General features: G+C 44.7%; 1 protein-coding gene across 2 annotated transcripts in view; it reads right to left on the bottom strand.

The window, feature by feature from the left end:
• The window catches only part of DIP2C (disco interacting protein 2 homolog C), a 485,199-nt gene that overhangs the window by 210,931 nt on the left and 261,586 nt on the right, over positions 1-12,682 (bottom strand). The window contains exon 3 of one of the 2 annotated variants that reach the window (XM_062211075.1): positions 12,127-12,294. The exons of the other annotated variant lie outside the window; for it this stretch is intronic. Within the exon in view, the coding sequence (XP_062067059.1) occupies positions 12,127-12,294 (168 nt within the window). The remainder of the gene's footprint in view (positions 1-12,126; positions 12,295-12,682) is intronic. 2 annotated transcript variants of the gene reach the window in all.

Consider the following 12,682-nt stretch of genomic DNA (forward strand, 5'->3'; position numbering starts at 1 on the left):
CTAAGCACTTCATAGTTATTCGTTTGTTGACCATGAGATAGGAAATATTATTTCCATCACAGTATTTTTTATTAGCTTTAAAAAAAAGATTTGGCTATTTATTTGAAAGGCAGAGTTAGAGAGAGAGAAGGAGAGAGAGAGAGAGAGAGAGAGAGAGAGAGAGAGAGAGAGAGAGAGAGAGAGAGAGATTAACTGATTTTCCATCGCTGGTTTACTCCCCAAATGGCTGCAATGGCTGAGTCTAGGTCAGGGTGAAAATTAGGAGCCTGAAACTCCATCTGGGTCTCCTACGTGGGTGGAAGATGGCCCAAACACTGTTTTTGCAGGTGCATTATCAAGGAGCTGGATTGGAAGTGGAGCAGCTGGGACATGAACCAGCACCCATATGGGATGCTGGCACTGCAGGTGGCAACTTTACCTGCTATGCCCCAGCACCGGCCCTTCCATCACTTTAATGATGAGGGAGCACAGGCACAGAAGTGGAATTTGAGCTCAGGCAGCCCGTGCCACTCTGGAGTGGTGTTTAAACATCCAGTTGTCATTGCCTTTTTCTTTATGACAGACATTCCCGGACACCTGGCTCCAGAGCACACTGTACTCTGGATGCCCCCACTGCCTTGCTCCCCAAACAGGATGTAAGGCCTGGAGCTGTGTTTTGTTCAGCCACGTACTGCTGCTGCCTCTGGTGGTGTCCAGCACTTACATCCACGATCATTATTCATGACATGAAGAAAATCCGGCTTACACCTTGAAGATGTGGTGAGGCATTTGTGCAATCCTATTACAACGGTCTGTTATCTACGCACCAGCATTCTTAAAATATGGAAACCACTACTATTTTAGGTTGTTGGCCAGGAATGACACAACATCCAAACACTTTTGAGGTCATCTGACACAGATTTACGTCAGATGGGATTCTTATTAACGAGACACACATGTTAAGAGCAAGAGTGGCAACACGGTCCCCAGCCCACAGACAGGCTCGGGAGATCTTTCTCAATCAATGGGCCATTTTTTTTTCAAGACTCATAGGGAAGACAGACGACTTCAATGTAAATGTGATGATGCTGGTGAGATTTTTATTTTCCTCAGAATTACAATGGGACCACAAATCCAATTCCCAAAAAGACATGCAGGGGATCCCAGGTGCACAAGCAAGTCAGCAGGGAAAACGAGAAGACACACAGCCCAGCCCCTGTACTGAGCTCACTCCCCTCCATGACTGCCTAGGTCCCGTACACAGCCGTCAAACACTCCATGTCCCGAAACTCGCAAACCGCATCACTGCTGTCCTCCCCTGCCCTACTGCCCGCCCTGAGGCTTAATAAACTAACGTGGCTCCTCTTCATGGTCGCCATGGCATCTGTGGCTGGGATGCTACAGCTTCCACTGCTTCCGCTCCGTGCCTGCGGTTGTTCTTCCTACTTGGTCCAAGTAAGCCTTGCTGAATTTTATCCCTTTGCCTGTGAATTGCAGAGCAAAGCCTTACACTCCTCCATCTGAACTGAAGACCCCTCAACCCCCCACTTCCTTTCCAGCTCTGTCTTCCACTTGTGTCTGCACATCCGACTCAACTGGAAAGATCCCAGAGTCCCTCATTTTTGCCCCTCCCACCATTATTCTCACTTCTTCAGGAGCTCTTCCTCCACCCAGATGTGAAAATCTGCTTACGTCCAAGGGAAAGGAAACAGAAAAATGAGCCTTTCTTATCAGAAATTGTCTACTTTCAGCAGAATTAAGAAAGAATTCCCTGGAGCAAATGTCTAACAATATAGTTTCATCATCTCAACAATTCACCAATTTCAGATGAAGTAGAGCAGTTTATTAATGCTCAGAGGTGAAACAGACACTAGGCAGCACACTAATCTTCCTGTTAACTGGAGGGCCACCCACCCACCTCTAACACAATGAAGCACGCACTACAGGTCAGAAATGGGCAGGACAGACAACATTTCATTATTCAGGATATTAAATGTGCTTTAAAAAAATTAAGATTTCTGGGGGCCACCTTTTTGGCATAGCAGGTAAGACTGCCGCTTGCAACACTGGCACCCCATGTGGGTGCTGGTTCTTGTCCTGACTGCTCCTCTTCCTATCCAGCTCCTTGCTAGGGGCCTGGCAAAAGCAACAGAAGATGGCCAAGTGTTTGGGTCCTTGCCACCCAGGTGGGAGACATGGAGGAAGCTCCTGGCTCCTTGCTTTGGTGATCTGGGGAGTGAACCAGCAGATGGAAGATATCTCTCTTTCTCAAAAAATCAATCAATAAATAAATGTTTAAAAAAATTGTGGCTGGCGCTGTGGCGCAGTGGGTTAATGCCCTAGCCTGAAGCGCCGGCATCCCATATGGGCGCCAGTTCAAGTGCCGGCTGCTCCACTTCCCATCCAGCTCTTTGCTATGACCTGGGATAGCAGTAGAAGATGGCCCAAGTCATTGGGCCCCTGCATCCACGTGGGAGACCCAGAAGAAGCTTCTGGCTACTGGCTTCGGATCGGCACAGCTCTGGCAGTTGCGGCCATCTGGGGAGTGAGCCAGTGGATGGAAGACCTCTCTCTCTCTCTCTCTGCCTCTTCTCTCTCTGTGTAACTCTTTCAAATAAATACATAACTCTTAAAAAAAAAAGAAGAAATTAAGATTTCTAAATTCAAATAGAAAGAGAAATACACTTAAAATTTTGGTTTGCAAGATATGAGTATTTTTAAAAGAAAACATGAAGGATACGTGGATGAAAACATTCTATAAAAGTACAAAGTTACAAAAAAATTAAATAATTAGTGATAAATGTAACCAAAGATGTGAAACATTTCTACCATGAAAATTATAAAACACTGATGAGAGAAATCATCAATGACACAAAAAAATGGAAAGATGTTCATTGTTCATTCACTGGAAAAATATCATTAAGATGGCCACATATCTAAAGCAATCCACAGGTTTGAAGCAATTACTATCAAAATACCAATGAGATTGTGTACATAAATTTAAAAATCCTAAAAATCATATGAAACCACAGAAGACCCTGGATAGCCAATCCTAAGGGTGGGGGGGGAAGCCAGGGGCATCACAATACTGGACTTCAAAGCTATAGTAATTAAAACCATATGGGACTGGCATAAAAACTCACATACAGATCAATGGAACAGAATAGCCAGCCTGCAGATTAATCCACACACATACAGACAATTGATTGTTGGCAAAGGGGCCAAGAAGATACACTGGAGATAGTCTTTCCAGTAAGTGGTGTTGACAAAAGTGGATACACATATGTAGAAGAATGAAAATGCATCCCTACCCCTCACCGTATACAAAAATCAACTCAAGAGGATCAAAGGCCATAATGCAAGACCTGACTCTATGGAATTACTAGAAGAAAACATAGGGAAAAACTTCAAGACATTGGTCTAGGTGATGAGTTTTTGAGTAAGGCCCCAAAAGCACAATCAAGCAAAAATAAAATGACACAAATAGGATTGCAACAAATGAAAAGCTTCTGCACAGCAAAGGAAACAATAAATACAGTGAAGAGACATGCACAGAGTAGGAAAAGACATTTGCAAGCTACTTATCCAACAAAGGATTAATATTCAGAATATATCAGGAACAAAAAAAACCCCCTCAGCATCAATAAACCAATCATTCCAGTTAAGAAACAGGCAAATGATCTGAACAGGTAGCTTTCAAAAGAAGAAATACAAACAGCCAAAAAATGCTATCTAAAAATGCTCAATAAGACTAGTTACCAGGGAAATGGAAATCAAAACTGCAATGAATTATTATTTCACTGCTGTTAGAATGGCTATTCTCAAAAGACAGGAAGGAAATATTGGCAAGGATGTGGAGAAAAGGGGAACTTTCATATGCTGTTGGTGAAAACAAAAATCAGTACAACCACTATGGAAAACGGTACAGAGATTTCTTACAAAACTACACATACAACTGTCATAACCCAGCAATTTCACTATGGGTATGTAAGCAAAACACAAAACTACCGCATCAAAGAGATACCTGCTCCACCACGTTTATAGCAGCACTGTTTCCAATACTTAAGATATGGAAGCAGCCAAGTACCTATCATTGGACGAATGGATAAAGAAAATGTGGTATATATACACAATGAAATACTATTCAAATCAAATTCTGTCACTTGCAATGAAATGGATGGAACCAGAGGACACCATGTTAAATCAAACAAGCCAGACACAGAAAGATAAATAGCACTTGTTGTCCTTTATATGTGAAAATTTTAACTAAAAAAGGGGAAGAAAAAAGTCTCTCAATGAACACAGAATGATGATTATTAGAGACTGTGAGGGGTAGAAGCAGACAAAGGGAGTTTGGATAATGGGTACCAATCAAAGTCTGAAGTAAGTTAGTTCCCAGTGTTCCACAACATAGTACGGTATTTCACAGTAACCTAGCACATTCCCCACGCCTCCAATCATAAAGTAAAGTCAAAGAAGGGAAAATGTTGACTGCCCTGCTATGATTGCTATACACCATATTCATGTATTGAATATCAGAGTGAAGCCATAAACAGGTACAATTATTGCTAATTTAAAAAAAAAAAACAGAAAAGTACATGGAATTTAAGATAAGTAGACCTTCATTCAAATTCACGTCATATTCTAATTCTGTAACCTGAGCAAACTGTATTGCCTCAATTTCCATGAACACTGAGGGGTGGGTACACTCATAGTCACTCCAGTGTCTTCTGGCCTGTTCCCTTGCTCGTAAGAACAAGTGTACAATGTGCTTGGAACTCAGGATCCTGTGGCAGCTTAGCCACGAGGCTAGCACTTACTATCTGCTCTAGACACTTTGTTTAATTTCTGGGGATTTTTTCTCCCATATTTCAAGTACCTCCAAAAGCAGATTCTGAATGCTGTCCCAATATTTTATAGTGTCTAATTATACTACCTTATTCATATACTGGCACTTATTTCAAAAGTAAATTCAATCAAATACTTTGCCAGGAATTAAACAGTACTGTTGAATGTACAGAAAAAAAAATCACATTTGCTTTTTACTGACTCAATGAGAACACCACAAAATAGAGTAAAAACAAATCATAAGCACTTTAGTATCTACTCGAACCAAATGAACTCAATTCTTTCATTATTGTCATTGATCTCATCTTTTGGCGACATTTGTCACAAATCACTATAAATTTGCTTAATAATTTTCCTATAGTAGTATTTTAATTCAGTTAAAAACTCACGAATTATAAATTGGACAATGTAAAACCATCTGGAACTTGAGTGAGTCTGACATTTACATCTGAATCCAATGTCATCACTGTTGGTTTAGACCCACTGGGTAAGATGCCAAGTTCATCATTAGGGCTGGAACTTCACATTTCTACGTTTTTTCTTGTACCTCACAGATTTTTCACAGAAATATATATGAGCCAGCTCTGAAATAGACACCATCCTCCCTAGCAGGTCTTCACACCCAGCTCTGCTCACACTCCAGAAACATTACATGGAAGTGAATTCAGTTCTGTTCCTTCTTACCATCTGACATACGGGACGAGGAACCTGTCGTTTAATGCCACTAAAAATAGAAGTTCACCTGATCAAACCAACAGATGCATAGGACAGAAGAATATATATTAGATAATTAAGAGCAGATGAGCATGTGTGACTGATGAAAAAGCATGGTTTTCTGGGATACGGGTAATTTACCCGTTGTTGATGGAAGTTCACTTCCTCTAGAAATTCAATCTGGAAAGGATGCATTCTCAGCCACGAATAGGCAATACCAACCTAAGTACTCATATTTCTTCTCTTCTGAAATGTGACCTTACATCTTAATCAAACTGGTGTATCTGCTACTGCAGAAGTACAGTAGCTGTTAACATGAAAACTCAGAACAGATCGACAACAGTCAGATACACAGGCTAGTGCCTGTGAGCTTTATTTTCTAAAGATAATGGGGCAAAATGCCATTTGATCCACTTTTCAAAACAAAATTTCCTTTATAATTCGAGATGCAGAGAGAGACGCAGACAGACAGCAAGCTCCCAGACACTGGCTCACTTTTCCAAACCCCGCAGGAGCCAGGAGCTGAAGAAGCTGCAGCTGGAAACTCAATCCAAGTCTCTCAGAGGGTCGGCAGGGACCCAGCTACTCGATCTATCACCACTGTCTCCCAGGGTGTGCATTCGCAGGAAACTGGAGTTAGAGACAAGAATCAAATACAGCTGCCCCAGTGTGAATCATGGGTTTCCAAACCAGCATCTTCATTGGTTTGGTCCAACACCTACCTGCCCCTGACTCAAGTCTGTATCTTTTCAAATAAGAACGTTTTACGTTTCACATGCGACCAATGTGCAAACATCACAAACGCTTAGCTCTACCAGCTGTGGGCAGTATTCTCTTTCACAATCATCCAATCTTAGCAGGGCAATCTGCAAGCATGTTTCAGGGGAAGCTCTCTCTGTACCAGTAACTTGAAGTGGCCAAAGCGAGTCACTTCAAGTAATGGAATTCAGGCCAGAACAGCTCGTTTTCGGTTATAGCATCAGACACTAGAATTCTCAAGCTGAGTTCTAGAATAATAATAAGATTCGGCTGATTGGAACACACTGAGATTAAAAATCATGTTATCCTTTGACACTTCGCATCAGTTGTCATTTAAATTTATCCATATCAGCGATAAAAATGAGCCCATGGGCACAGAGAGGAGATACCTGGAGCATCATTAGTTTTGTTTGCATAACACAGAACTAAACTGCTGCACTGTAGCCTGGCATTTACCTTCAGTGGGACTAATTCTCTGATTGTTCTACTCTTGGTACAGTCTTGCTGCTCATATCCCACGTGATGTAGGCCCAGTGAGTAGGAGACTGGAGGTGGTAACTCAGGGGTCAGGAAAAGTGAGCCACTGCCCCATTCTGCCACCTCGAACTTGTGCAAATTACCTAACCAGGCTGCCACCCACCTACCTGTCAGGAACACAAGTAGACACAGTGCCTCCCTGTCGACCAAAGCACCCATTCAGCAAGTATCTGTTGAACGCCCTCTGGCTGTGTGTGGGAGACTAGGGGTCCTCAGACAGCTTGCATCCTACCGCAATGGGGGTGGAAGTGGAACACTGAATAATCATTGACACTCATCCAGCCACAACTGTGGCGTGAAGGGTAGAACCTGGGCCTCTCTGGAGGGACCAGAGGAGAAAATTCTCAAGGAAGTGGCATTTGGCCTGAGCTTTCAACAATACCTAGGTGCATTTCCTAACATGGAAGACAGCGTGAACTTGTCGGGGAACTCAGCTGCACGAAAAGCTGTAGGGGCTGAGAAAAGGCCAAGGTTGGGGTAAGAGTCAGGGCCTGGCCAGCGCCAAATGAAATCTACACTCCAGTGGGGGGAGAGGGACACCTGTGGTCGCCAGTGGCAACAGATGTGAGCTATTAACCAGGAGCAGTCTCTTCTCTGAGGGAAGCTGTCCAGGTGGGCCCCAGGGAGCAGCAGGTCGAGAAAACAGGCAGACCTGACAACTGGCTCTTACTGGCCAAATTCACCGAGACCTCAGCCACAGCCAATTTTTTATGACTTGTCACTCAGCATAAAGCCGCCTGGCAGTTGAAGACAAAGCAGGCTGAGCTTGGAGGAGAACACTGCATCTACATTAGTCGCTCAGGGCTGAGATGCATTTCAGGAACGATCACGTACAAAGTCGTACGCAGCTAGTACACATGCTCCGAGAAAGGAGGACTATATTTGGGCAAGGAGAGCTTTGCTATTTATGGGTGACAGTGAAATTTTACTACTTTCCTTGCCATGGCCTGTGACACAGAAGCAGTGGAGGCACATTATCGAGGCTGACACTATGTTATTAAGATATCCCTGAAGGGAGTCGAACTAGATGGTAGATTTTATGTTCTATTTTTACAAGCTTAATGGGGCTAGTGATTAATGAAGGAAGATTTTTGAATGAAACACTACATGGACCCTCCAAAAAAGAAAAAAAAATCTGCAAGAGGGCAAGCAGCCAATGCATAAGTTCCCCAAAGTACTATTTTCTCTTTGAAAATGATTTTCAACATAATCCTTCTGAACCCTATCTTCACGAAATATGTACTTTTCTTAGTTCCTCATAGCTCTTGCATAGCCCTCCTCGTCTAATTTAGTGAAGTGTGTTAGTCCATCTTCTGTTTCTACAACAAAATACTTGAGGCTAGGTATGTCTAAAGAAAAGAAGACTTCCATAGCCTGGGCAGCTCATGACAAGAGCCTCGGGTGATCACTGACATCATAAATAAGAGTGTCAGTTGGTAAATCAACAGCAGGAGTCACTGTGCACTTGCTCCCCATGAAGGACCTCTGTCCTTAATGTGTTGTACTATGAAAATTAACAGTAAAACTAGTCTTCAAACAGTACTTTATACTTCGTGTGTCTGTGTGGGTGCAAACTGTTGAAATCTTTACTTAGTATAGGGCTGATCTTCTGTATATAAAGATAATTAAAAATGAATCTTTTTTTAAGACCTTAAATATTTAATACAGTGCATTACCCCTGTACAAATGGAAAAAAAATTAAGTTTAACGTTTCTAGACCAATATGGCTGTTAATTTCTGTACAATGCCAACTCAACATGGTAAACTGGGATACTTTTCTCAAAGTTGACAGCACAGCTAAAATTTCCAAAAATTCAATTATATATATGTATATATATATATATATTTATATAAAAAGACCAGTAATAGCAGTATGTTATGTATCAATAGCAGCAACAGCTTTTCCAGGTTCTGCAGTCATTTGAACAAAATTATAGAGACATCAATGAAGAGTGGGATGGGAGAGGGAGTAGGAGGTGGGACAGGAGTGGGGGTGGAAGAGCAGGTATGAGGGGAAGAACTGCTGTATTTCAAAAGCTGTACCTATGAAATTTGTATTTATTAAATAAAATCTTTCAAAAAAAAAAAAAGAAAGAAAAGAGCTCAGAATTTTGAAACACCTGCACAGAGGGCAAGGAGGGGCCAACCCTTGTTCTTTAGTGTTTAAAAAATAAAGACGTAGTCTTTAATTTAGTTTAAGAATTTAAGAGAGAGAGAGAGAGAGAGAGAGAGAGAAAGCTCCACCCACTGGGTCACTTCCCAAAAGTCTGCTACAGCTGGGGCTGGATCAGACCACTGCTGGAAGCTAGAAACCGGATTCAGGTCTCCCATGTAGGCCGCAGAAACTCAACTACTTGAACCATACCCTGCTACCTCTCAAATTGTGCACTGGCAGGAAGCTGCAAGTGAGACTCCAACCCAGGCACCGCAACATGGAATGCAGATGGCTCAAGAGATGGCTTTAACTGCTAGGCCAAACACCTGCCCCGAGTGTTGCTTTTTTGTAATCTCTCGAGGGAGCTAGGGTCCCATGAAAACTATGCTAGTTCTTTCCTAGGACAGAGCTCCTAGGGAACTACTCACCTCCCATTTGGCTTCACCTCTTAAAGGTCACATTACTTCCCCACGTCACCACCCTGAGGACCAAGCTGCTAACATATGAACCCTTCAGGGACACTCTCAAAGGGTATCAAAACCACAACAGTAAGGCATTCGCCCAAGACATCGTATGCTCCTTTGGCATCTGAGTCACTACCAGTCACTGTAACAGCACTTACTCCCTGAGCTACTGTGAAAAGCCAGCAGATGACACTGTCCTGATTGTCCCCACCCCCGGGAAGGGGCCACTGCTTGGCGGCTCAAGCCTGAGCCATCAGCTTTTGCAAAATGCCATTCTAATTTATACTCATGTATCCCCCAACACCTCAGAAGTATTTTTACAATACTTCCTACAGAAATTTTAATATTTTCTATGGTAAATAAAAATGTCAAAAAGCCAAGTTCATCAAAACACAAACCCCTTACTGGAAACTGTATGTTTGAATAGGGATGATTAAAATAGAAAAACAATATATTTTTCATACAGATCTCATGTTTACCAATCAGGCCAGTAAAGAAAAATCTTTGCATTAGAACTATGTGAGGGCCAGGACTATGGCACGATAGGTTAATCCCATACGGGCACCAGTTCAATTCCTGGCTGCTCCTCTTCTGATCCAGCTCTCTGCTATGGCCTGAGAAAGCAGTGGAAGATGGCCCAAGTGCTTGGGCCCTGCACCTGTGTGGGAGACCTGGAAGACGCTCCTGGCTCCTGGCTTTGGATCAGCCCAGCTACGGCTTTCACCGCCATTTGGGAAGTAAACCAGCTGACAGAAGACCTTTCTCTCTGGTTCTCCCTCTCACTGTCTGTAATTCTATCTCTCAAAAAATCTAAAAATCTTTAAACAAAAACAAAAAAAAGAAAAGAAAGAAAGAAAGAAAGAAAGAAAGAAAGAAAGAAAGAAAGAAAGAAAGAAAGAAAGAAAGAAAACATGTGTTTTCCAGAGAATAAAGTTGTCGTTAATGAATAACCAAGGGCAACTTCTCAGAAATAAAGATCGGGGCTGACATTGTGGTGGACGGGACTTAGGCCAAAACTTGTGATGCTGGCATCCCATATCGAAATGCTTCTCAAATCTGGCTGCTCCACTTCCATTCCTGCTTCCTGCAAATGTGCCTGGGAAGGCAGTGGAGGATGGCCCAAGTGTCTGGGCCCTTACCATACATTCATGAGGCAGAGCAGGATGGAGCTCCTGGATCCTGGTTTCAGCCTGGCCTAGACCTGGGGAGCAAAGCAGCAGATGGAAGATTTCTGTCTCTCTCTCTTTGCCTTTCAAATAAGTAACTATTTTAAAGATTTATTTATTTATTTGAAAGGCAGAGTGACAGACAGGCAGAGGCAGAGAGAGAAAGAGAGAGAGAGAGAGAGGTCTTCTATCGCTGGTTCACTCCCCAGATGGCTGCGATGGTAGGAGCTGAGTTGATCCAAAGCCAGGAGCGAAGAGCTCCTTCTGGGTCTCCCACATGGGTGCAGGAGCCCAAGCACTTGGGCCATCTTCCACTGCTTTCCCAGGCCATAGCAGAAAGCTGAATCAGAAGTGGAGCAGCAGCCAGGTCCTGAACCAGTGCCAATATGGGACACGGGCACTGTAGGCGGCAGCTTTACCCACTATGCCACAGTGCCGGCCCCCAAATAAGTAACTCTTTAAAAGAGAAAGATTACCGGTAAAAAACCACAACACTAGCTTGGAATCAAGTGCACTGGCCTTGGAATATGCAGTCCTGACCTGAGACCATGCAGAACTGGACTGCGGGTTCTTCTTTCGGGGAACAGCAGGGGAAGAGGTGTATCCCAGAGCTCGGGACCTACATGCCCAGGCAGGATCTGTTCCTGTGACTTCAGTGACCAGAAATTCTGAGATGGACTTCAGAGCACACATGTGCCTCTGTCGCGGGCTCCTCAGCCCTCCATCCTTTCCCAGCAAGGCATAGACAGCTGCCGGGCAGCTCACCATCGGGACAGATGCTGGCAGAAGCTTCTGAGACCATGCCTCCCACACCCTCCTTGGGAGACCCCAGCAGCCAGTGGCGATACTGAAGTCTGTCTCTTGGTTATTGTTTTCTGTTATCTCCCTGAATGGGAACCTAAGGACACAATCTACAAACCTTCATTTTCTTGTTCTATGAAAATGTTTGCTGCCTCCCGAACGCCTCGCATATGAACCACTGCTCAGCAGTGTGGTCCTGATCTTTCCAGTAGGAACATCGCCTGAGAACACACTCTGGGATTAACTGGTTTGATTTTTCTACCCCAGAACCCTGGGCTTTTGCCCTCTGGACGGGGATCATACTAGACCTCCGAGTCACCCCGGTCTCTAGCAGACTTCAGGGGGTCAAGATGCAGCAATCCCTTCTTTGCCTGGATCTTGGGCTATGAGACACGAGTTAGCAGAAGACCAACAATTTTAAGAGCAAGTTTCCTGAGCTGTCACGCATGCGTCCTCCTACAGCGTTTTACAAGCCACAGGGTTGTGAAGGCAAGAACATTCCGTTTTAGCAAAAGCAACACACAGCGAGCTGGGCCCCAAGTCACTGAGCTCTGGGATTCGGGAGCGCCTGGGCCGCAGCCACCTGGACAAGGGTCCCCTGTAGGTCCCCCGGGGCCTCGCCCCACCTCTACGCGGACTGGCGGGGAGGTGGGTGGCCCGTCTTCTGAGGTTTTCTCTCTCTCTTCTGCAAAGCAGCGCTCACCGAAACGAAAGTAAAACAGAGGCCGGTTCCCCGCGGCGCTGGCCGCCCGCTCCCTGGCCGCGGCGTCTCGGATGTCGCACACGCCGACGTGGGCAGCGCGGAAGGTTCTCCTCGGCGCTCCTTCGCCGTGCTGCAGTCTACAGCGAACCACGGCAGCTCCATTCGCTGCTGTAACAAGTTGAAAAAAAACTAATTAATTCAGACTTTAGTTTTTTTTTAATTTGTTACAGCGCTGAGCAGAGCTGCCGACCCCATGCAGAACAGCACACAGACCACCAAGGGGACCACCGACGGCCCCCAGGGCCAGCGGCGACCCCCGAGGACCGTCCTGTCGGGAAAGCGAGGAGCTGCTTCTGTTTCACTTTGGTTAAGGCACGACCGCCATGACTCCGACAACGGCAGGGGCCTACAGCCGGCCCATCCGCCTTCCTGCAGGACGCAGAATTCACCTGCAGGCAGGCATGCATCGAGGGACCGGGCCGCTAGGACGGCCCTGGGGAAGGAGAAGCCAAGGCGGGCCCCCGTGTAAGCACTGCCCGCAACACTGCTCCGTCCG

This window comes from Lepus europaeus, chromosome 14 (genome assembly GCF_033115175.1).
Source record: "Lepus europaeus isolate LE1 chromosome 14, mLepTim1.pri, whole genome shotgun sequence".
Taxonomy (NCBI): Eukaryota; Metazoa; Chordata; class Mammalia; order Lagomorpha; family Leporidae; genus Lepus; species Lepus europaeus.